The following is a 21,504-nucleotide window of genomic DNA, read 5'->3' as shown; positions in this document are numbered from 1 at the left end:
CTCCAGCGGTGATTTAAAGGGCCCGGGCTCCCCGCAGCAGCCGGAGCCCTGGACCCTTTAAAGTGCTGCACGAGCCCCGCTGCTACCACGCTATACGCGAACCCGTGTTATATCGGGTCGCGTTATAGCGGGGTAGAGGTGTAGTTTAACTGAGTATGGCCCAGATCCAGGAAAACATTTAAGCATATGCTTAACTTTAAGCACACAAGTAATCCTTCAGTAAGACTGCTCATATTAAAAGCAGGTATATGCGTTCCCAGACCAGCACCAGCTTTTCCATATCAGTGGTCACACATGGTTTTTCTCATTATGACTGTACAGCTGGAAAGATTCTGAATTGGATAAGAGAAAACAAATCTTGCAAATCTGAGTTTTAATTAATTTCACTCTAAGGTACTGTAAAGTGTTTTCCCTTTACTTCTTTAGTAGCTTTGGGTCCAGTCCTGTAAACTGTACTCACATTGAGGCCAATAGTAAGCACTACTCAATGGGACTGGTCATGTGAGCAAGCGCTATGCAGTGTGAGGAAGGGTTGCAGAATTAGGCTCTTAGTTATGTTGAGTCCTGCATCCCATGTTTCACAGAGGGGAATAGAGAACAACATGGATTATGGGCTTACATTTTCCTGGATACCAGCTGTATTGATGGTAGATGGTCTGCCAGTCTGACCTGGAGGAACATGCCGTCCTGACCCCAAATATGGCAGTCAGATAGGGAGCATGTCGGTGAGACCCACCAGCCAGACCTGAATATTTTTAGTGATGGAGCCTCTGTTTCTGCCTTTGCATTACTTCTAACCACTCTAAACAGACACTGTGTATAGGAAGCCTTGACAAAGCTAAGTTATGCATTCCCCACATGGTCTTTCCAAACCTGACTCCTGTCACTCCATGGAGCCAAATGTCACTATTTCTATTGAAAAAGAGCCCTTCAAACCCACAAAGGAGGAGACAAGATTTCCCCTTAATTTTGACCTGTATATCTGATGATACACCTGACATGCAGATCTTGCAAGTACTGTACATATTTAAAGGGACACAGAGAGTCCTAAAATTTGATCCTCTGTTGTTTTTTTAATCTGTCCCACTTTGTGTTGTGGATGTTTTTTTAGCATCACCATTCTATAACAAGAACTGCAACCATTTCACCATTTCATAATCTCAGCTCTTCAGTGAGACAAGCCAACAAATAATGCTGTTTGCTGCTGTGCATAAGCACGCATACAGCACAAGCATACAATGTACAGGTTGCTCCATCCTTCCCTATCCTTGTCATCTATGTTCTTGCAAACAAACTGATAATAGATTCAAGTTGATGAGACTCCTGCTCTCTAAAGAACAGGAAACTTTTGAATTGCAATCTCTGCCTAGCCATGTTCTTGTGAGCTCATAAGAATAAAATAATACACACAGTGGAAAACAATATGATGTATGAGTTATCACATCACAAACAAACTCCTGGCCCAAAAAACTGTGTCTCTTTGGTTAGTCATTTTTGCATTGTACCCCTCCAAAACGCAGGAATTTTAAGAGAGTTATTTGGATACGTTAACTAGTGAGTCAGTTAGTGGGTATTTAAAACAAACGCACACAAAAACTGTTCTCCAGACATTCCATCTTCTCATACTAGATTTCTAAAATTCTTCCAAAATTTGTAACCTACTGTTGTTCTCTACAAGAGTTAAACTGATGAATTGCAGTTCCTCTGGAGCAAATATAGGATACCAAACTGAAAAAAATATGGTGAAATATCAGTAAATACCCACAGGTCTCACAAAGAAACTTATCCAGCAAGTGTTTATCTTTAGGACATGCTGGACATCTGGAAGAGCAATAGCAATTAATGAACGTATTATACAACAAAAATAGAAATATGGCTGAAATATTGATATCCTGGAATAATACACTGGGGTGAATGCGTTTTCTTAGAAAAAATTACCGTATTTACATTTTAAAAAATAGACTGCAGTAAGATATTTGTCTTTGCAGTAATATGATTCGAACAGGAACATGAATTGACATTTATATTGATTCACATGTGTGAATACAGCGGTATTATTATTTTTCATGATCTAATGACTCCTTCCAACCACTGCCCTGTAATAAAAATAAATTCAAAACTGAACAAACTGATGCAGGCCTTGTTTGAATGGCTGATCTAAAGAGAGAGAGATTCTGTCACTGAATTTTGTTCCTGCTTCTGCAAAACGCACAGTGCTTTTGACCAGCAGGTGCTGAGGTTGCTGGGCACCTTGCATGGTGATTCTTGGTGTGGCTTATTTTATTTGAAAATGAGTAATTTTTTCCCAGGGTAACAGATTGTACCTATATTTTAGAAAGAGGGAAAAACATGATCCGGGCAATTACAGATCTGTTAGTCTGACCTCAGTAGTATGCAAGGTTTTAGCACAAATTGTGAAGGAAAGAATAATTAAATTCATAGAGGTAAAGGGGATGTAATGTAATATGGATTTACCAAAGGTAGATCATAACAGCCTAACATGCTTTTCTTCTTTGAGAAAATAACAGATTTTGGAGATAAGGGAAGTACAGTAGATCTAATACACTTGGACTTCAGTAAAGCATCTGCTATGGAACCACATGGGAAATTATTGGTTAAATTAGGGAAGATGTGGATCAGTACATGCATTGTAAGATGGATAAGGAATTGGCTGAAGGGGAGAAGGCAATGGGTTGGACTGAAAGCTGAATTATCAGACTTGAGGAGGTTACTAGTGGAGTTCCTCAAGGATCGGTCTTGGAACCAATCTTAGTCAACATTTTTGTTAATGACCTTGGGACAAAAAGTAGGAGTGTGCTAAAGAAATTTCCTGATGATAACAAGTTGGGAGACATCATCGATACGGAGGAGGATTGGATGACCTTGAAGACTGGAGTAATAGGAATGGGATAAAATTCAATAGTACCAAGTGCAAAGTCATGCTCTTAGAGATAACCATAAGAATTTCTGCTACAAACTGGGGGATCATCAGTTGGAAGTGACAGAGGAGGAGAGAGACCTGGGTGTGTGTCTTGATCACAGGATGACTATGAGCCACCAATGTGATGCGGCTGTGAAAAAAGGCAAAAGTGATCTTGGGAGGTATCAGGCAAGGCATTTCCAGTAAAAATAAAGAATTAATTCCATTGTACAAGGCACTGGGAAGACCTCATCTGGAATATTGTGTACGATTCTGGTCACGTGTGTTCAGGAAAGATTAATTTAAATCGTAACAAATTCAAAGAAGAGCTACTAGGATGATGAGGGGAATGGAGTGTCTATTTTATGAGTGGAGATGGAAGAGCTTAGCTTGCTTAATCTAGCAAAAAGAAGGCTGACCAAGAATATGATTGCTGTCTGTAAATACCTTATGGGAAGTAAATACCAGGGAGCGTGAAGAGCTATTTAAGCTAACCGATAATGTTGGCACAAGAACAAATGGATGTAAACTAGCCATGAACAAATTCAAGGTAGAAATTAGAAGGTTTCTAACCATCACAGAGGTGAGGTTCTGGAACAGCCTCCCAAAAGCAGTTGTGGAGCAAACTACTTAACTGGTTTTAAGAAAGAGCTGGACAGAGTTATGGGTATGATTGTATGACAGGATTACTTGTGATGGTAAGGGATAGTACTCAACAGTCCAGGGGCTCACTTCCAGTTTCTGCCTTATATTCCTAAAGCTCATGCCACAAGGTTTCAGCTGGCCACTGGCAGGGGTTAGGAGGGTTCCTCTCCTCCCCCCCCATCCCCGAATGTATTCGGTGAGGTTTTTTCAATTTCCTTCCTTTGAGGCATCAGGGATGGCCATGGCTGGATATTGGGGATGGGTGGGCCAGGGCTGTGAGCATTCTCTCTGTGTCTCAGATGCTTGACTGGCTGGTTCTGGCTCACATGCTCAGGGTCTAACTGCATGCTGTGTGGGGGTTGAGAAGGAATTTCCCCCCAGGACAGATTGTAGTTTTTTGCATTTCTCTGCAGCATGTGGATGCAGGTCACTTGCCAGAATTGTTTGATTATGTCTCACTTAATCATTTGGATGTAGAATCATAGAATATCAGAGTTAGAAGGGACCTCAGGAGGTCCATCTAGTCCAACCCCCTTCTCAAAGCAGGACCAATTCCCAATTTAATCCCCATATCCCTAAATGACCCCCTCAAGGATTGAACTCAAAACTCTGGGTTTAGCAGGCCAATGCTCAAACCACTGAGCTGTCCCTCCCCCCGTCCCTGACATTATTGGCACCTCAGGTTCTGGTGCACCTCAGTCCCTCCTGTTCTCTGCCAGTGGCGCACAATAATCTAGACTCCTGTGGGTTGTAATACTTTGATCTCATTTTGGCTGTTGGATTTAGTGTGGGGTGCTGGGTGGTGTAGGTGGCCTATGATACAGAGGAGGCCAGACTAGATGATCTAATGGTCCCTTCTGTCCTTAAACTCTCTGACTCTAGGAGAAAGGTTAGTGTCTTCAAACTTCAACATTATCTTTTTCAAGGTAGAAAATCCCCTTGAAAGCAACTTTTGCGGACAGTAAAGTATACATAGTGATGGATTTTACTACAGAAAAGAGCGTAAGGCAGCTCTCCCTCTGAAATTTCGTTTTTCTGCTGGTTTGGGAAAATGTTTAATATACCAGTTATAAAGAATGTTTTCAAATTATGTCCAGGCTGTATTTATGTAAGAGGTAACGTCAGTTGGATATAACATGGCAGGAAAATGCTCTGAGACCTCTTTAAATGCAGTGTTCGTGCAGTTAACCTTAGTTTACTTTAAAGAAATTAGGATTTGGAATTATGCATTGAAATCTAAACATTGTACATGCAGATGTCATTGTACTGTGATTAAGCATTAGCTTGACCATCCCGGTTTTACCAAGGAAAATGGCTTGTGATGTTGCTTTCCATTAGAGAAGCAAGTGATACCATATTATCCTGTTCGTTGCTCTCACTTTAAAATGTGTGAAAGTGAATCCACACACTCTGCTATCTCATATGCCATAGCTGAATATGAGTGCTTCAGATCTTTTTGGCAGCACTGTGTTTCCTACCCTTGGAGTTCCTAACGCTTCCAACATTTATTTTCCTTCCTAGAAGGAAGGAAGCAGCAGGCATATTCTTTCCATCAGCTGCAGGCAAGAGTTTTGCTCTTTGTTTCAGTTTTTCTCTCTCTGATAGAAGATATTCATAGTATACCCATGTTTCCACTAAGTGTGATGTTGGCTTTGCTTACTTACAACTAGTGTTTAACCCAATCCTTACCCTGTCACTGTGGTTACTATTACTACTGTATTCTACTCTTATTTCAGCTTTGGGAATTTTGCTGTGCATACCTTGGTAGGTAAAGATAATTTTGCCTGAAAACTGCCAGATTTTTTTATGGGACCACTTAATTTTTTGCCCATTGCTACAATGTCAGGATAAATGGTCAGCTTCATCTGCAGCCTGAAGGTGACTTTGATAGCTGTTGATCTATATTCTGAATATCATTTCCCAGACCAGAAATGAGGAATGCCAGTGAGATGTGTCTTTGCACAAAATCCTGCCCCCTTTGACAAGACTCCCATTGATTTCAATGAGCTAGGATTTCACCTTCTATGTCTAACTCCATGATTCAGTTTGATCTTTTCCTACTAGTATCACAGGTGGACCTAATCCCTTTAAGGGAGAGTGGTCCAGCCCACCTGTAATTAATTAGGCAGTGTCCTCTTGGGCCTCATGAGCATGGATCCTAGAAATCTGTTTGCTACGGGAAAATGTGGAAAAACACGAAATTTGCATTTTTACAGAGAATCTTTAGTTTTTACGTTTTGTGAAAAAATACAAATATATATTAACTATTAAATACATTTTACTGAAAGTGCCAATGTCATGTATTCAGTGCATGCAACCTTCCCCTCTTGTGGTTGATTTTTGAATGCGCTTTAAATTTACATAGCTAAACATACTCAAGTAAACTGCTTCCAGCGTATAGAGGTTACTCAAAGCGTATAGTGGTTCGGGTTTTAATGGATCTCAAATTTCACTTCAGCCTCCAGACGTGAGTAATTAAAGTTATGAAAAGACAGTGAAAACTTCCCTAAAGACGGTGTCACTGCGTTTGGCAAGGAAAAAATTCTATGTTGATGACAATGTGCTGTTGTGTACTGTATACAGAGCGGCTTTAGATTATGTTCGAAGGCAGACAATTGTAGAACACATGGAAAGCGCTGAACATAAACTGAATGAAAAAACATGAGAACAAGAGGCTGAATCAGCAGGGCCATTGACAATAGTAAAGAAACGGTGCACTGTGACTGGATCATTCCAGTGCATTAAAAAAATTTGTTTTTCCTGAAAATCTAGAAAACAGACAGAAGTAAGAAATAAAAATTGCAATTCTATTAATTTTATTATAATGATTGATGGCACTGGTAGGCTTCGAACTTGCTTAAAAATAGTAAATATACCAATAAAACATTGTGTTCAACTAATACCTATTTATATTGTGGCTAGGGAAACTTAAGTTCAGCGTTTCATTTTAAACGAGGAAAAACACAGATTTTTTTTTTATCAGAGAATTTTGGTTTTTTAATCACAAAAAACTAGGTCCCTGCTGATAAGGGATAGCTGGCTCCTATAAAGATCAATGAAGAAGTGGGGGAAAGCGGCTTAGAGTCCAGAAAGGCTCTGAAAGGAACCCAGGGTGGCTGGGCAGACAGCATGGGAAGGAGAGTGAAGGCTTCCAGGGGTTCCCTGGACAATAACAATGATGAAAAACTGATTGAGATAACACTGGGTAACACTGTAGCAAGCTCTTAGGTAGATGTCAGCATTAGGACCCAGAGTTTAAGGAACTGGGAAGAGATGCAGCAACAGACTAACATGGAGTCAGTGGGGAGCTTGTTTGAAGGGAGGGACATTTGGGGAGGGAGGGCATGAGAGGAAAGATAGTACATGGTTTAGGACATGGAACTCAGGAGACCTGAATTCAATTCCCTGTTTCAATTTCCAAGTTTCTGTGTGACTTTGGGGAAGTCACTTAGTCTCTCTGTGCCTCAGTTCCATCTGTACAATGGGGATCACAGCACTTTCCTACCTCACCAGGACGTTGTGAGGATAAACACATTAAAAATTGTGAGATGCTCAGATACTATGATGGTGGGGAACCATTTTTTTATTCATGGATGTGAGGTTTTGCGGGGGGACAGACCTGAAGCTCCCAACATCCCCCACTTCACAACTCTCACCCCCTTTTCATCCCACTCTTTTTTCTGTACTGTTCCAACTCACACATTCCCTCCAACTGCTTAGACTCCCTTACTACTGCTCTGACAGTGCTCCATCTCCTCCAAAATTCCTTCCATCATCCCCAATGCTTTGGGGCTCCTGCAACATTCAGATCCCTATTGCTCTGAGACCCCCACCCACATCCTCTGCTGCTTGGAGCTCTCCTCCTTCTTGCCATGGGAATGCATGGAGGAGTAGTGGGGAGGTGGTGGGTCTGTAAGGTGTGCATGTACCAGCTGGATGCAGAGATGGTCAGGAGCGTGGAGATGCATAGTCCCTAGTCCAGATCTGGGCCTAGTGTACGGGGAAGAGGCTCTTCACATCCATCTGTAGCATAGGAGGCACAGAAAGGTGTGAAGTGACACATTGATCTCAATAAAATGTTCTCAGCTAAACCAGAACAATCCATGGGGATAGATTCAGCATGAAACAATAGCTCTGAGATGTGTGAACTGCTCTATTAATTTGGGTGACCCTTAAATATGGGAAAAAGATAATTATGACTTTGCTGCTGCCACTCAGAGTGTTCTTTCCTCCCACAAATTCTAAAGATAAGAATAAAAGTGAATGAAAGAAAACAAGAATCATATAGTAGCAATCCTGAAATCAAATCTGTTACTCGAATAGCAGAGTGACATTTGAGTAATGTTACAGGGTTGTCTCCTGAGCGCCTCTTCCTGGCTGCTGGCCCACTCCTTTCCCAAGCAATGTACAATGCAGGCCCCTTTCTTCCCAACTTTGCCATTTTATTTTCTATGACAGAGTTATTAGATACAGAACGTGCTCTGCCCCAACCAGGCTTCGTACAGCTTTATACCATGTCCTCACAAAGTCTTTTGCCTGCCAGAGCTTCCTACAGTGTTATCCAATGTTATCTCAATCAATTTTTCAGCTTTGTTATTGTCCAGGGAACCCATGGGAGCCTCCATGAATTTATCTAGTTCTTTTTTGAACCCTGTTATAGTCTTGGTCTTCACAACGTTCTCTGGCAAGGAGTTCCACAGGTTGACTGTGTGTTGTGTGAAAAAATACTTTCTTTTGTTTGTTTTAAACCTGCTCCTATTAATTTCATTTGGTGACCACTAGTTCTTGCGTTTATGAAAAGGAGTAAATAACACTTCCTTATTTACTTTTTCCATACCAGTCATGATTTTATAGACCTCAAATCATATCTCCCCTTAGTCGTCTCTTTTCCAAACTGAAAAGTCCCAGTATTATTAATCTCTCCTCATATGGCAGCCATTCCATACCCCTTTGTTTCCTATCTTTTAACCAGTTACCAATCCATGAGAGGACCTTCCCTCTTATCCCCTGGTAGCTTACTTTGCTTAAGAGCCTTTGATGAGGGACCTTATCAAAGGCTTTCTGAAAATCTAAGTACATCAATGGCTATTAGCCAGGATGGGCAGGGATGGTGTCCCTAGCCTCTGTTTGCCAGAAGCTGGGAATGGGCGACAGGGCATGGATCACCTGATGATTACCCGTTTTGTTCATTCCCTCTTGGGCACCTAGCATTGACCACTGTCGGAAGACAGGATACTGGGCTAGATGGACCTGTGGTCTGACCCAGTATGGCCGTTCTTATGTTCTTATGTTTTCTCCTGTCTATGCATAGTTCTTGTCTTTATGAGAAGGAGTAAATAACACTTCCTTATTTTTGTGTACCCCCCTTTCTGAAATTAAATGCTACAGTGTTGGGCTGCTGTGATGTTTTCCCCGCCACAGGGATGTTAACAAGGGGATGATGCAAGGGCAGCGAAGAGACTAACATTCAGCCAGTACATTCTGTGGGTGGTGTAATCATACCTAAGGAGTCCAAGGCAATGGAGGGGGAGAGCTGGGCTGTGGTATGTGGAGGTGCTAAGAAATTGTTTTTTGTTTTGTTTGTTTGCCTGTTTTTTTTAATTAAATGCTTCAAAACTTTAAGGCGGAGCCCCGCAGCTGAAACCCAGTGCCCCAAACCCCAGCGCTGAAGCTGGGAGCGGCGCATCACTGAAGCTGAGTCCCCTCCTCCCCCCCTCCCCCCGCCCCCCAGCCAGGAGTGGTGCAGGGCTGAGGCTGGCACCCCTGCCCTGAAGCTGGGAGCGGCACAGGGCTAAAATCAGTGGCCCCCGCCCCAAAGCTGGGAGCGGCACGGGACTAAAGTCAGTGGCTCCTGCCCCGAAGCTGGGAGCGGCACGGGGCTAAAGTCAGTGGCCCCCGCCCCGAAGCCGGGAGCAGCGTGGGGCTGATGCCAGCACCCCCTCAAGCCCCCGAAGCTGGGAGCGGTGTGGAGCTGAAGCTGCAAACCTCCCCTCCCCAAGCCTGGAGCCCCAGGGCCCCCCCAAAGCTGGGAGCTATACTGGGAGCCCCCCCTCTCCCGTAGACATCCCCTAGCTACCCCCTTGCATGCACCCTGAGCTACTCCCCTGCCTGCAAACAGCCCCTACCTACCCACTCCCTGCACCCTGAGCAGCTTTCAGACTTTTTGAACTAAGTCTCCCCTTGAGTTATATTTTTTGTTGCGTCCCCCCACAGACTGGATGGCCTCCTGAGTGAGTCGGGGGGGTGGAGGTTGCACGCTCTCTCTCTGGATCCCGCTGTGCGGAGCTAGCTCAAGCCCCCCAGTTCTTCCCCCCCCCGCCATAGAAGTAAAATTATGCCTGTGCCCAAGGGTCCCCCTCCGGCCCAGAACCCCGAGTTCCCCCCTCCCAATCTCGCTGGGCCCTGGCGTTTTTATAGCATGTTGAGGGAGGCCTCAGCAAGAAAAACGCTGAGAACCCCTGCTGTAGCATCTGTGAGGGTAGAGTCCTAATACATGTGTTATGGTCATGTGTTGCAGGTTTGGTGTTTATCTTCACGCTTCCTTTCTGGTTTTCAGAGGTTTAAAATTAGCCACTCTCTGCATTCTGGAAGGGCACAAAACACCATTGGGCAACCTTAATGAAGTTTTGGGGCATTCAATACATAATTACTCTTGTAGAGTTGGTCTAAAAATTTTAAAGATCATGATAGAAGTTGAAAATTCGAAGTTGTTTCTGTTTCACAGGATTCAGAACACATTTTTATTTTTAAAAAAGTTTTCTGGGGAAATTTTTTTCATCAAAATCAAAATTCTAACTGAAATAAAAGCCATGGCCTCGGCCCTCTCATGGCTGCTTTGTACCTCTCCCATGCTGCGAAACTGCTAAAGCACCATTGAATCTAGCCAGTCAGAGAATTATCCTTGTGTAAGGAGAACCCCCAGGTGTCCCCTGGTGACATAGGCCCAGCATAAATCAAATGCAAGGGGTGTTCCCATGGAGAAAGTGGGTGTGGCCAGGACATCTGGTGATTCACAATTGTCAGTAGAGCAGCTGGATATAAATCAGAGCAGCTTGAGGGGCCTCAATCACATTAGTGTAAAATTTGGTGTAACATTCCCTGGCCCACTCCAGGGTTGGAGGAATGTAGAGATGGCTCAACACCACATTGGCCACATCCTTTCCAGGATCCTGCACCAAGTGTCTCAGGTGAACCAAAGAATCTTGCTCCTTGTGTATAGAAATTCTGTCAGTTTCTTTTAGTCTCACTGGTGGACACTTGACCATCTGTGTTAATCTGAGTCATTGCCTTCCTTCTAAATTTGTGAAGCAAGATTCCCTTACAGAGAGAGAGTGTGTAGGAACAAGAAACCACCCACAACCCTTCTCATTCTGTTTCTAACTCCTCTGCTTATTCACACCTTGTCAGACTCTCATGACATGAGATGTTCAGATTCACTTCACTTCACACTAAAGATTTTTATTCATGGAACCCAGTGTAAAGAGATGGAGTATACTGTAAGCATTACAAAACTAGAGCAACCTTCCAAATCACTAGATAAGTAGACTTAAGACACGGGACTGCGTCATCGAGTCCAGTCCACTGCTATTGCAGGCTACACCCTTGTATAACCCCATGCATAAATTTATCAAGGCAGTTGAGTTACACCAGGAATCAGTTTACCCCCATGTATCCCAAATAAATCCATGCCAGATTCACAGTGTAGCAAAGGTTTTTTTTGGGAACAGAGTGAACAATAATAGTAGGCCACATCCTTGTGTACAACCAAAATGCATAGAATGCCAATTGGGTGGTACACAAAGGCTCTTCTTTGCACTGTCCTAATCCCAATGTTGCTCTCTTCTTGCTATTCTTTTTGAGCTCTCAGTATAGTCTGAGGAGTACCCTAACTTAGTCTGGCCTGGAACAATGTGGGCTAAAAATATTAGACAACAATCAGTATTGCATAGGTGCATCCTGGTATGTCCCCTTTTTCTCTTGTATGCCAGCAGCAGGGTGGGTGTTTGGTGTATGAGCCCCGTGTAGACATTCCAATCAGGCTGGAGCTCAGGTTCTGAGACCCATACCTTCCCTGAGCTTCAGAGCCTTAGTTCCAGCCCTAGCTGGAACATCTGCATGACACTTTTTAGCACCATAGCACAAGACCAAGTCTGTAGACCTGGGCTCTGAGACTCACTGCTGCAAGGTTTTGTTGTTTGTTGTGTAGAAGTACCCTATGTCAGCTCTACAGCACTGTACAGTCACCTTGGCTCGGGGGTGATCCTAGGTTGTGTGGATTGGGTTTATGTCCAAAATGGCTGCTCTACATCTAGTGATCTCACTTCAGTAGTCTCTTTCAGCCAAGAACCACAGAGCCCGTCATAGTTAATTAAACCTCACAACTCCTGTAAGATAAATAAAACAAGACAAGATGAAATATGGGGTTTTAGGTTTTCTAACAAATATTTATTTCCTGTTCTAATAAGAAAGTGGACCAACAGTTTTCCCCCAAATAACCTTTTAAACATGAAGTTTCTCAGTTAGCTAGGTTATCTATAGGCTGTACTGAAACATGCTTTCCATTTTCATGGGGAGCTGTGTTTTGATTAGTCTTGATGATTACTTTCCTTCCTTGTTATTAGTTAGTTTGCATCTTTACTATTTTTGTTCCAGCTCGAGTACCCTTTTACATCCATACATGACGAAAATGCACTTCTGTTTAAAACCTTTCCTAAGGAAAACAAATATGTCATAGTTTGTCTCAAGGGTAGAAGTGAATTCACAGGACAGAAGAAAATGATAAAGCAAATGCATTTTTACCCATGTTTTACAAATATTACTAGCAGGAGCAAATTGTTGCCTATATATTGGAGTCTGTATGCAAGAATAAAAGTGTTATAACATACATTGTAATGGAAATGAGATATTCCTAATGGATGAAAAGACCTGGAAATTCCTAATTAATTCCTAGAAGCTTTAGATTTGCTTTTAAATGTCAGCAAAACAGTAGGTCCATGCTTAATGCCAAGACCTAGAGCAAATGATGATAACAATAAGACATCACTCACAATGTAGGTTTTTGTGATTGAAAGCTTGTTTAATAATTAGGATGAGGATAAAAAGGAAATGGGGAGAGAATGTACTTGTGGTAGGCGTTGAAGTGCGATCGCACTGTATGTTCTTTTGCGCTGATATCTGCTGCAGCAGGTTTAGTTGGTTACCATGGTTTCCTTTCCTGCAATTCCTATTGTTTCAATATTGTGAATAAATGGAAATAGGTTCTGCAGTCTGATTAAAAAAAGGTAATTCTCTTAGTTGTGATTATTAATCGCAAGTTTTGTTTACAAATGGGTATATTCAGTGGTAGGTGGCATTGGGATATAATTCTTGAGAGAAGTTAAATGTCAAACTTACTAATTCTTAGTTTATTTCACTGATTTTATGTATTGTACAGTAATTAGAAGTATATTTTAATAGACTGCACAGTAAAAAACACTGAAATTTTGAGGTGTATGTAAAGAAATTTGCCACTAATATTATTAATATTAATTATAGAATGAATTTTTACTTTAAAGAGTACATAATCAGGGGTTCAGGGTCAGGGGTTCAGACTCCGGGCGGCACTTATCTCAAGCTGCTCTTGGAAGCAGTGGCATGTCCCCCTTCCTGCTCCTTCATGGAGGCATGGTGCCGGCCAGGTTGCTCTGTGCACTGCCCCATCCGCTGGTGCTGCCCCTGCAGTTCCCATTGGCTGTGGTTCCTGGACAATGGGAGTTGCAGGGCTGGCGCTTGGGGCAGGGGCAGCATGTGAAGCCCCATGGCTGCCCCTAAGTGTAGGAGCTGGAGAGGGGACATGCCGCTGCTTCCGGGAGCCATGCAGAGCCAGGTAAGCCTCAGTCCCCACTCCCCAGCTGGAGCTCGAGGGCCGGATTAAAAGGTCTGATGGGCCTGATGTGGCCCACAGGCCATAGTTTGCCCACCCCGAGGTAGAATATCTCTGGTCTAATCCATGGATATCTAGGAATTTCCTTAGATAGATACCCATGTGATTTCAAGCATCTCTATTTTTTCTTCGTGGCCTAGTCTATTCTCTTTATTAGGCCATGATTGATTGTTCATTTCTCGTAGGTATCACAGCAAATGTGTGATTGAGGAGGGGTTTGAAGGACGGGATGGTTTCATGTTTCTCTCTGTTTAGCGACACATCTGCACTCAGCTGTGCCAAGCCAATCTGTGTGTTGCTGTGCTCAGCCTCCTTTTGGTGGTCTGTAGCATGGTAGGGCTCTCTGAATAAAGAGTTCTCTCTGTTCCTGGTGCATGCCTATTTGAGTGCTTTATTACCTAACCGTGGTGCTTGTTTTCTCTACAGTTTTATAAATACTAACTTTGTGGGGACCTCATCCTGTGTTTGTCACCCTCCTCTTACTCCCATGGTACTGTCTTGTTCCCTAAAAGGCTCTTGCAGTTCTGTTATAGTGCATTTTACATTTTTCAGAGAAGCTGGCTTAGAAATCTCTAGTCACTCCTGTATTTCCTTGGTTGTGATGTGGGTTGAGTTAAAATTACTGGATGACTAAAATTAGGGTTGTATTTTACGTATTCGTCCAGAGTGCATAAATCCAGGGCTAGATGCTTGTTGTTATGTTTGCATAAATCTAAATAAATTAGGGCTGTCGATTAATCGCAGCTAACTCGTGCGATTAATTTAAAAAAATTAATCACGATTAAAAAAATTAATCATGATTAATCACACTTTTTATTGCCCTGTTAAACAATAGAATATCAATTGAAATTTACTAAATATTTTTGGATGTTTTACTACTTTTTCAAATATATTGATTTCAGTTACATCACAGAATACAAAGTGTACAATGCTCACTTTATATTATTTTTATTACAAATATTTGCACTGTAAAAATGATAAAGAAATAGTATATTTCAATTCACCTCATACAAGTACTGAAGTGCAATCTCTTTATCATGAAAGTGTAACTTACAAATGTAGATTTTTTTCGTTCTATAATTGCACTCAAAAACCAGAACAATGTAAAACTTTAGAGCCTACAAGTCCACTCAGTCCTACTTCTTGTTCAGCCAATCGCTAGGACAAACAAGTTTGTTTAGATTTACGGGACATAATGCTGCCTGCTTCTTATTTGCAACCTCATCTGAAAGTGAGAACAGGCGTTCCCATGGTACTTTTGTAGCCTACATTGCAGGGTATTTATGTACCAGATATGCTAAATATTTGTATGCCCCTTCATGCTTCGGCCACCATTCCAGAGGAAGTGCTTCCATGCTGATGACACTCGTTAAAAAAATGCGCTAATTAAATTTGTGACTGAATTCTTTGGGGGAGTATTGTATGTCTCCGGCTCTGTTTTACCTGCATTCTGCCATATATTTCATGATACAGCAATCTCGGATGATGACCCAGCACATGTTCATTTTAAGAACTCTCACTGCAGATCTGACAAAACGCAAAGAAGGTACCAATGTGAGATTTCTAAAGATAGCTATAGCACTCGACCCAAGGTTTAAGAATCTGAAGTGCCTTCAAAAATCTGAGAGGGATGAGATGTGGAGCATTCTTTCAGAAGTCATAAAAGAGCAACACTCTGATGCGGAAACTACAGAATTGAACCACCAAAAAAGAAAATCAACCTTCTGCTGGTCGCATCTGACTCAGTCCACACTGCTTTGGATCGCTATCAAGCAGAACCCATCATCGGCATCGACGCATGTCCTCTGGAATGATGGTTGAAGCACGAAGGGACATATGAATCTTTAGTGCATCTGGCACGTAAATATCTTGCAATGCCGGCTACAAAAGCGCCATGCGAACGTCTGTTCTCACTTTCAGGTGACATTGTAAACAAGAAGCGGGCAGCATTGTCTCCTGCACATGTAAACAAACTTATTTGTTTGAGTGATTGGCTGAACAAGAAGTAGGACTGAGTGGACTAATAGGCTCTAAAGTTTTACGTGGTTTTATTTTTGAGCACAGTTATTCTTTTTTGTACATAATTCTACATTTGTAAGTTCAACTTTCATGATAAAGAGATTGCATTACATTATTTGTATTAGGTGAATTGAAAAATACTATTTCTTTTGTTTTTTACTGTTCAAATATTTGTAATAAAAAATAATGTAAAGTGAGCACTGTACACTTTGTAGTCTGTGTTGTAATTGAAATCAATATATTTGAAAATGTAAAAAACATCCAAAAATATTAAAATAAATGGTATTCTATTATTCTTTAACAGTGCGATTAATCACGATTAATTTTTTTTAATCGCTTGATAGCCCTAAAATAAATGCAGACTTCGGACAGATCCTGGATTCACTGACACTAGCAGTGACCAGAAACCTGCTTTCCACCTTCTGCTAGCTGCATGACTGCGTCATTACCTCTCAGATGGCGATATTGCCACAGTCCTTTGTTATTTCCAGGAGATACTAATTCAGTGCTCTCTGCTTGCAGTCTTGAATGCTACTTGGAATCTCCAACTGATGCAAATTGCAGCTGTCTGCCATTTAGATTGCTGAGAGTATGTTACACCTCCGCCTTGCTCTTTGCTTTATTGCCAATTTGCTGCCAGATGAAATGCAATGTGATTACTGTCTTCAGAACTGTTCTTTGCCTGGGTTCCAGTTATCTCAGAAAATGCCCTCCTCTCTCTCTCCTCTCCCCCATACCTATTTTCCACCCACTACTTGTATTGGCTGGCAGGAATGCTTTGGATGACTATCCCAAAGGTGAGCTCATAGGACCTGGCTTTTGTCTAGGGTAGGTCGTGTCTTCTGGAATTTGCTCCTACTAGAAATATTTCTGTGCTTAAACCTGGCCCATAGAAGAATGCTTTATACAACTTATCTCTTTGTTCCAGGTTTCCATTAAAATCTGCTGTTGAACCCCCATTTCTGGCACTGTTATGGAAGTAAATTTGGGATTATTTGAGGTTTTTGACCTCAAGATTTGGGGGAAATGGTTGTTTTGTACTTGATCTATCTTATGTAAATGCATCTAGGGACTACGGAGATGGGCTCATTATAAGTGTATGGAATGATGATAATCCTTTCCTAACCTTAATGAGTAATTAACTGGCTACTTGCAGCCTCCCACAGACTGGAATGCTTTTTTTCCTTATGGTTCATGTCTTCTTGCTGTGTTCCTGTTCTCCTTCCCTCCTCTTCCCATCTGTTGTTGTTGTCAGTTCTGTTTTCTTTTGGCTAGAGCTTCAAAGTTATCCTTGGCTGTTCTGTACATTGCAGACTTTTTCCTACTATTATAACTTCAGCACTTTCTGGAGATGTGTTCATTGCTTTAGTAGGTTTTGTTTTCTAGATAACCAATGTCCAAGACTGGGTTCAGTGTGTCTAGCGTATGTTAAAGCTTCTTGCTGAGCGCACAGTTCATGTTTCACTACAGTCACTACTGTACTACAATTACCTACTGTAACTCATTCCACAGCAAGGGAGGATGGTCTTGTGGTCAAGGCACTCATGTTCTCTGGACTGGAACTCAAGAGATCTTCCTTCATTTTCTGGCTCTGACAGACTTCCTGTCTTACTTTGGGCAAGTCAATTAAACTCTCTGTGCCTCAGTTCTCCAGCTATAATATGGGGTAACAATACTTCCTTTCTAGGGTGACCAGATATCCCGATTTTATAGGGACAGTCCCAATTTTTGGGTCTTTTTCCTATATAGGCTCATATATAGGCTCCTCTTACCCCCCAACTCCCTGTCCCGATTTTTCACACTTGCTGTCTGGTCACCCTATTCCTTTCTCTCACTATTTGTCTGTCTTGTCTATTTCATATGGAAGACTGGAATTTTGGAAAAAAGACCTAAAGGAGTTAGTGGGAGTTTGTCACCTAACTTTCTTAGGCTTCTTTCAAAATCCCATCCAAATCTCTTTGGGGCAGGACCTGTATTTCACTGTGTTTATACAGTGCCTAGCACAATGGGGCCCCAATCTTGGTTGAGGCTTCTAGGCACTATTGTAATTTAAATAATAAATAAAAATAAAAATCCAGTAGCTCAAGTGTCAGAAGAAGTGTTACCCATATTCTATGTTGTGTTCTCTTCTTGAAGAAGGCCACTATTCTAATTCCTTTCTGGCTCCCACCAGTAATGTTGCTCCCTCCCCCACCTCGTATCTTGAGGGCGGCAATTTAGACACATATCTTCCAGCCAGTCCTTTAGTTGCCCTTCTTCTATTGTCTGCCTTAGCAAATGGGCTGCTTTATAAATATGCATTTGAGGAACCATTTTTAAAGTTTATTACTTATGCATAAAAAAAAAAAAGAAATCCTTCAACGATAAATACCTTTTAAAGCTTTTCCCCCCCGGAAAAGAGCCTGTTCCATATTGTTGTTTTATCTCGTTGTTTTTATCAAACACACTTTTAATTATTCAAGCACATAAAGCACTGTAAATAGTAAATGTATTAGTGCCAAATTTCTCCCTCACTTATACCTGTTTTATACTTAAAGTAATTCGATTGAGTTAAATGGCATTACTCTTGCTTTATGCTAGTGCTAGTGAGAGGAAAATCAGGGCCATTTCTTTTAACATTCATAAACTACCAAATGGAGTTTAATACATTTGGTAACAAATATTTTTATGTGTATATGCACCACATATACGGTACACACATTTAGGGTGCCAGTTGGATGAAATCTTTTAAATTTATTCTGTTTCACTGAGTCCTACTAAAATGAAAATCACTGGTAGGATAGGTCATTTTAATGGGCATATTACTTTATAATGAGTGTTTCTCATCTGTTCTCTCCCATTTGTTAATGCAGCAAGCATTTTAATGGCAGATCAGGCATCACACTAAGAGAATTAAATTTTTATAGATGATGGAGCACTACAGAACAGCAATTAAACTATTCCTTCGCAATTTATTTATGTAACCATGGTCAAGAGAAATTAAGGTGGAGGTACATAAAAACAGTAGTTTATCTGTTTTGATTATGAGCATAGCACCTATTTTGACCTACTAAGATACGTTTCCCTGAATAGTATAATTATTACATTTAGTTAGTAATTTAAAGCAAAATTTATTCAAAAAGACTTCATAGTACAGAACTTTTTCTTTTTTAACTCCTAGTAGGTTTTGCCAAGGGAACAGTGGGAAAGACTCTAGACTCTTTCAAACAGTAATATTTTGCTAAATAAGAGCTGACATATGTATATAAAACATGGCACCTTTCATCCAAAGTGCTCACCACTATATACAAACTACTATGTGTAGCTTTCACCTCATAAATCACTGAAATGTGGCCATGTCTTGTAAGGAAAGCAGCAGCTTTCAAATAGCACACAGCAATATTAAACAACAGTTCAGGACAGAAAAATAAGAATTCCTTTTTCAGTTAAAACTGCAGGATGACTTTGGAATTTAGAATTAGAATTTAGCCAGAACATGAGGGCAAACACCTCATCTCTCATAAGAAGTATCATAGGCGTTTTAATGATTACAAATAATTAGAACCTTGGTTTTAAATTTCATCAAGACTACAGAACCAGAAGCATTTTACCACCCTTATTCAAAAGTAACTACAAGAATAGCAGCAGATGCTAGTGGTCTAACGGGGGCAGCATACTACAGCTCATGGGACACTGGAGTTGATTGCTACTCTCTACTCTGAAACTGGCCTGCAACGTAACCCTGTGTGAATCACTTAACAATTCATTTTCTTCATCTGTAAAATGGAGGCAAAGCACTTTGAGATCTCTGAATGAAAAGAGCTATGTAAGTATTACTCTATCATTATTATTACTCTATTACTCAGACATAGCCTAAACCCTTTTGAATTTTATCCACTAGCCAAGCATTATAAGTCTTATTCACAAAGGTTTTTGGCTTTGTGCACTATCAATACTAAAGCAAATATCAGTAAAAGCACCTCAGGGCAGGTTTTGAATCTTAAAATGTTTGTTTGTCTTCTACCTGCCATGCTACTTGACACTCTGTTCATCTATATGTACCAGTAGTTTGCCTTAGATATCCCCAGTAGTTTGCCTTAGATATCCCCAGCCTCCCCTGGTTTATATAAATACTAATATTTTGTTAATTCCATTACTTGTTGCAAAAAGAAGGCTTTACTTGCTATTAATTCCCTTTTTTTAAAAATCGGTAATCAGTTTTAACAAATTTGTGTTGCTATTGTTTATTAAATATTATGGTAGTCAAGCAATGAAACTTTATGGAGAACAAAACCAAGACAGCATGATCAGTAAATTGTATTGTGTGGTATACTGTTTACCAAAGAAATGAGTTCAGGCTGCAGGAATTTCAGAGGTCAAACTTGTATTGGAAAAAGTAACCATAAAATGCAGTCACAGCCTGTAATTGGTCTTTAGCGAAACTGCAAACTCAATTTTGTCTTAACAGTTGAGTTTGGTAAAAACAACTTTAACAAAATTTAAGACTCATGGAAATCTTTCCATGATGATTTTTAATCCAATGGGAGCTTTTAACCAAATATTTGACTGCAATGTTTGCAACCTAAATGCTGAGAACCTGAAAGTGAAATAGCCTATTCAATAAAAACCTACTTAAACAATTTGTATTATCCTGGTAGGAAAAGAATAAGTGAATAACATAAATAGTGAAAAGCAAATTGCACTTTTAAAAATTCTTTCAGTTTTAAATTATACAAATGGTATTAGGTAAGGACATTTCTTGACTTTTATAACTTAATACTGACCATTCAAGCCATATGTTTTCTTAGATTCACAATTTAAATATTGATGTGGATATAGGGAACTAATTTAAGAACAAGTTGTTTTTAGTATGAGAAAACTATGTAGGCAAAGAGATGGATTATAAACATGGTATGAAAACTGCTTAAATGAAACCAATGGGAATCACGCTAGTGTAAACGAAGGTGCAATGTGGACCATATTCTTACAGAATGTTATAGAATGATGGTCATCTCTCTATGATAACGATTGCAATGAAGTTTCCATTTCAAACCTGATTTTGCCCCCACCCTCCTACAATTTACCAGGAAAAAATTCAGTTCATATAGAACTCAAAATTAGAAGGCTAGATCTGAAATTAAGATTGAATCTTTATGCAAATGTTGAAATTTGGTGGACACTAGGTTCCTAAATTATGACACCCTCACTATAGAAGGGTCAAAATATAATTCCAACTTTTTGACCCTTAGCAAAAAATCAGAAGGTAAAATAAGTTTTACTAGATATCCCCAGCTGAGATGTTTTTCTCAGAACCAAAATTTAGTTGATTAATTTGAATTTTCAAAATTATTGATATTTTATTTAGTAACATTTCTAGAAAATTTCTGCTCCAGGCATGTTACTATAGACATCAGAGGTCTGCTAGAGACCTAAGCTTTCCTTTAAGAAAAAAGTAAGGCTTCTAGCCCTTTCCCCAGCGGCAATAGACCTCAAAGTGTAACCTGACCACTTGGGAGCTACCAGGTCCAGGTGAGGCATTAGCCCTTCCTTTCCATGGGGTATATTCAGGAGAGGGGAACTAGTGCTCCTCTACCTTCACCACCCAATCAGCCACATGAGGGTCAGCAAATAGAGAAAGCGGTGACTAGTTAGTGTGTTCCCTGACTGCTCCTGAGTCAGAGCTAACCGTTCACCTGGACCCCTCTGCTCCTGGCAGCTCCTACACTAGCATTAGGTCTCTGGTGGGACTTTCCCGATGGGGTATAGGAGTAAGCACCCCCTTATGACTATATTAAAAACTAAGGAAGTTCACCACAAATAACTTTGCTAAGATTTACTTGAGAACTGCAATCTTAACTCTTGGTTTTCTGTGTTTTAACATTTGAGGGATTTTTAAAGACTGCATCTCCTGAAAGGTAATTTACTCAGCTCATTGATCTGCACCTACTACTTTAATTTCACCTTAACAAATCTCTCTGATATATATATTGAAAGCACACTGGGATTTTGCATGTTATTG

General features: G+C 40.7%; 1 protein-coding gene across 9 annotated transcripts in view; it reads left to right on the top strand.

Moving 5' to 3' along the window:
* The window catches only part of CHN1 (chimerin 1), a 154,058-nt gene that overhangs the window by 43,254 nt on the left and 89,300 nt on the right, over positions 1–21,504 (top strand). The window contains exon 1 of one of the 9 annotated variants that reach the window (XM_026647588.1): positions 19,227–19,311. The exons of the other annotated variants lie outside the window; for them this stretch is intronic. Within the exon in view, the coding sequence (XP_026503373.1) occupies positions 19,298–19,311 (14 nt within the window). The 5' untranslated portion in view covers positions 19,227–19,297. Of the gene's footprint in view, positions 1–19,226; positions 19,312–21,504 lie in introns of those variants that run through there. 9 annotated transcript variants of the gene reach the window in all.

This window comes from Terrapene carolina, unplaced genomic scaffold (genome assembly GCF_002925995.2).
Source record: "Terrapene carolina triunguis isolate 2854851 unplaced genomic scaffold, T_m_triunguis-2.0 Scaffold62, whole genome shotgun sequence".
Taxonomy (NCBI): Eukaryota; Metazoa; Chordata; order Testudines; family Emydidae; genus Terrapene; species Terrapene triunguis.
The sequence above is the reverse complement of the archived record's forward strand: the minus strand, read 5'-3'. Positions and strand labels throughout refer to the sequence as shown.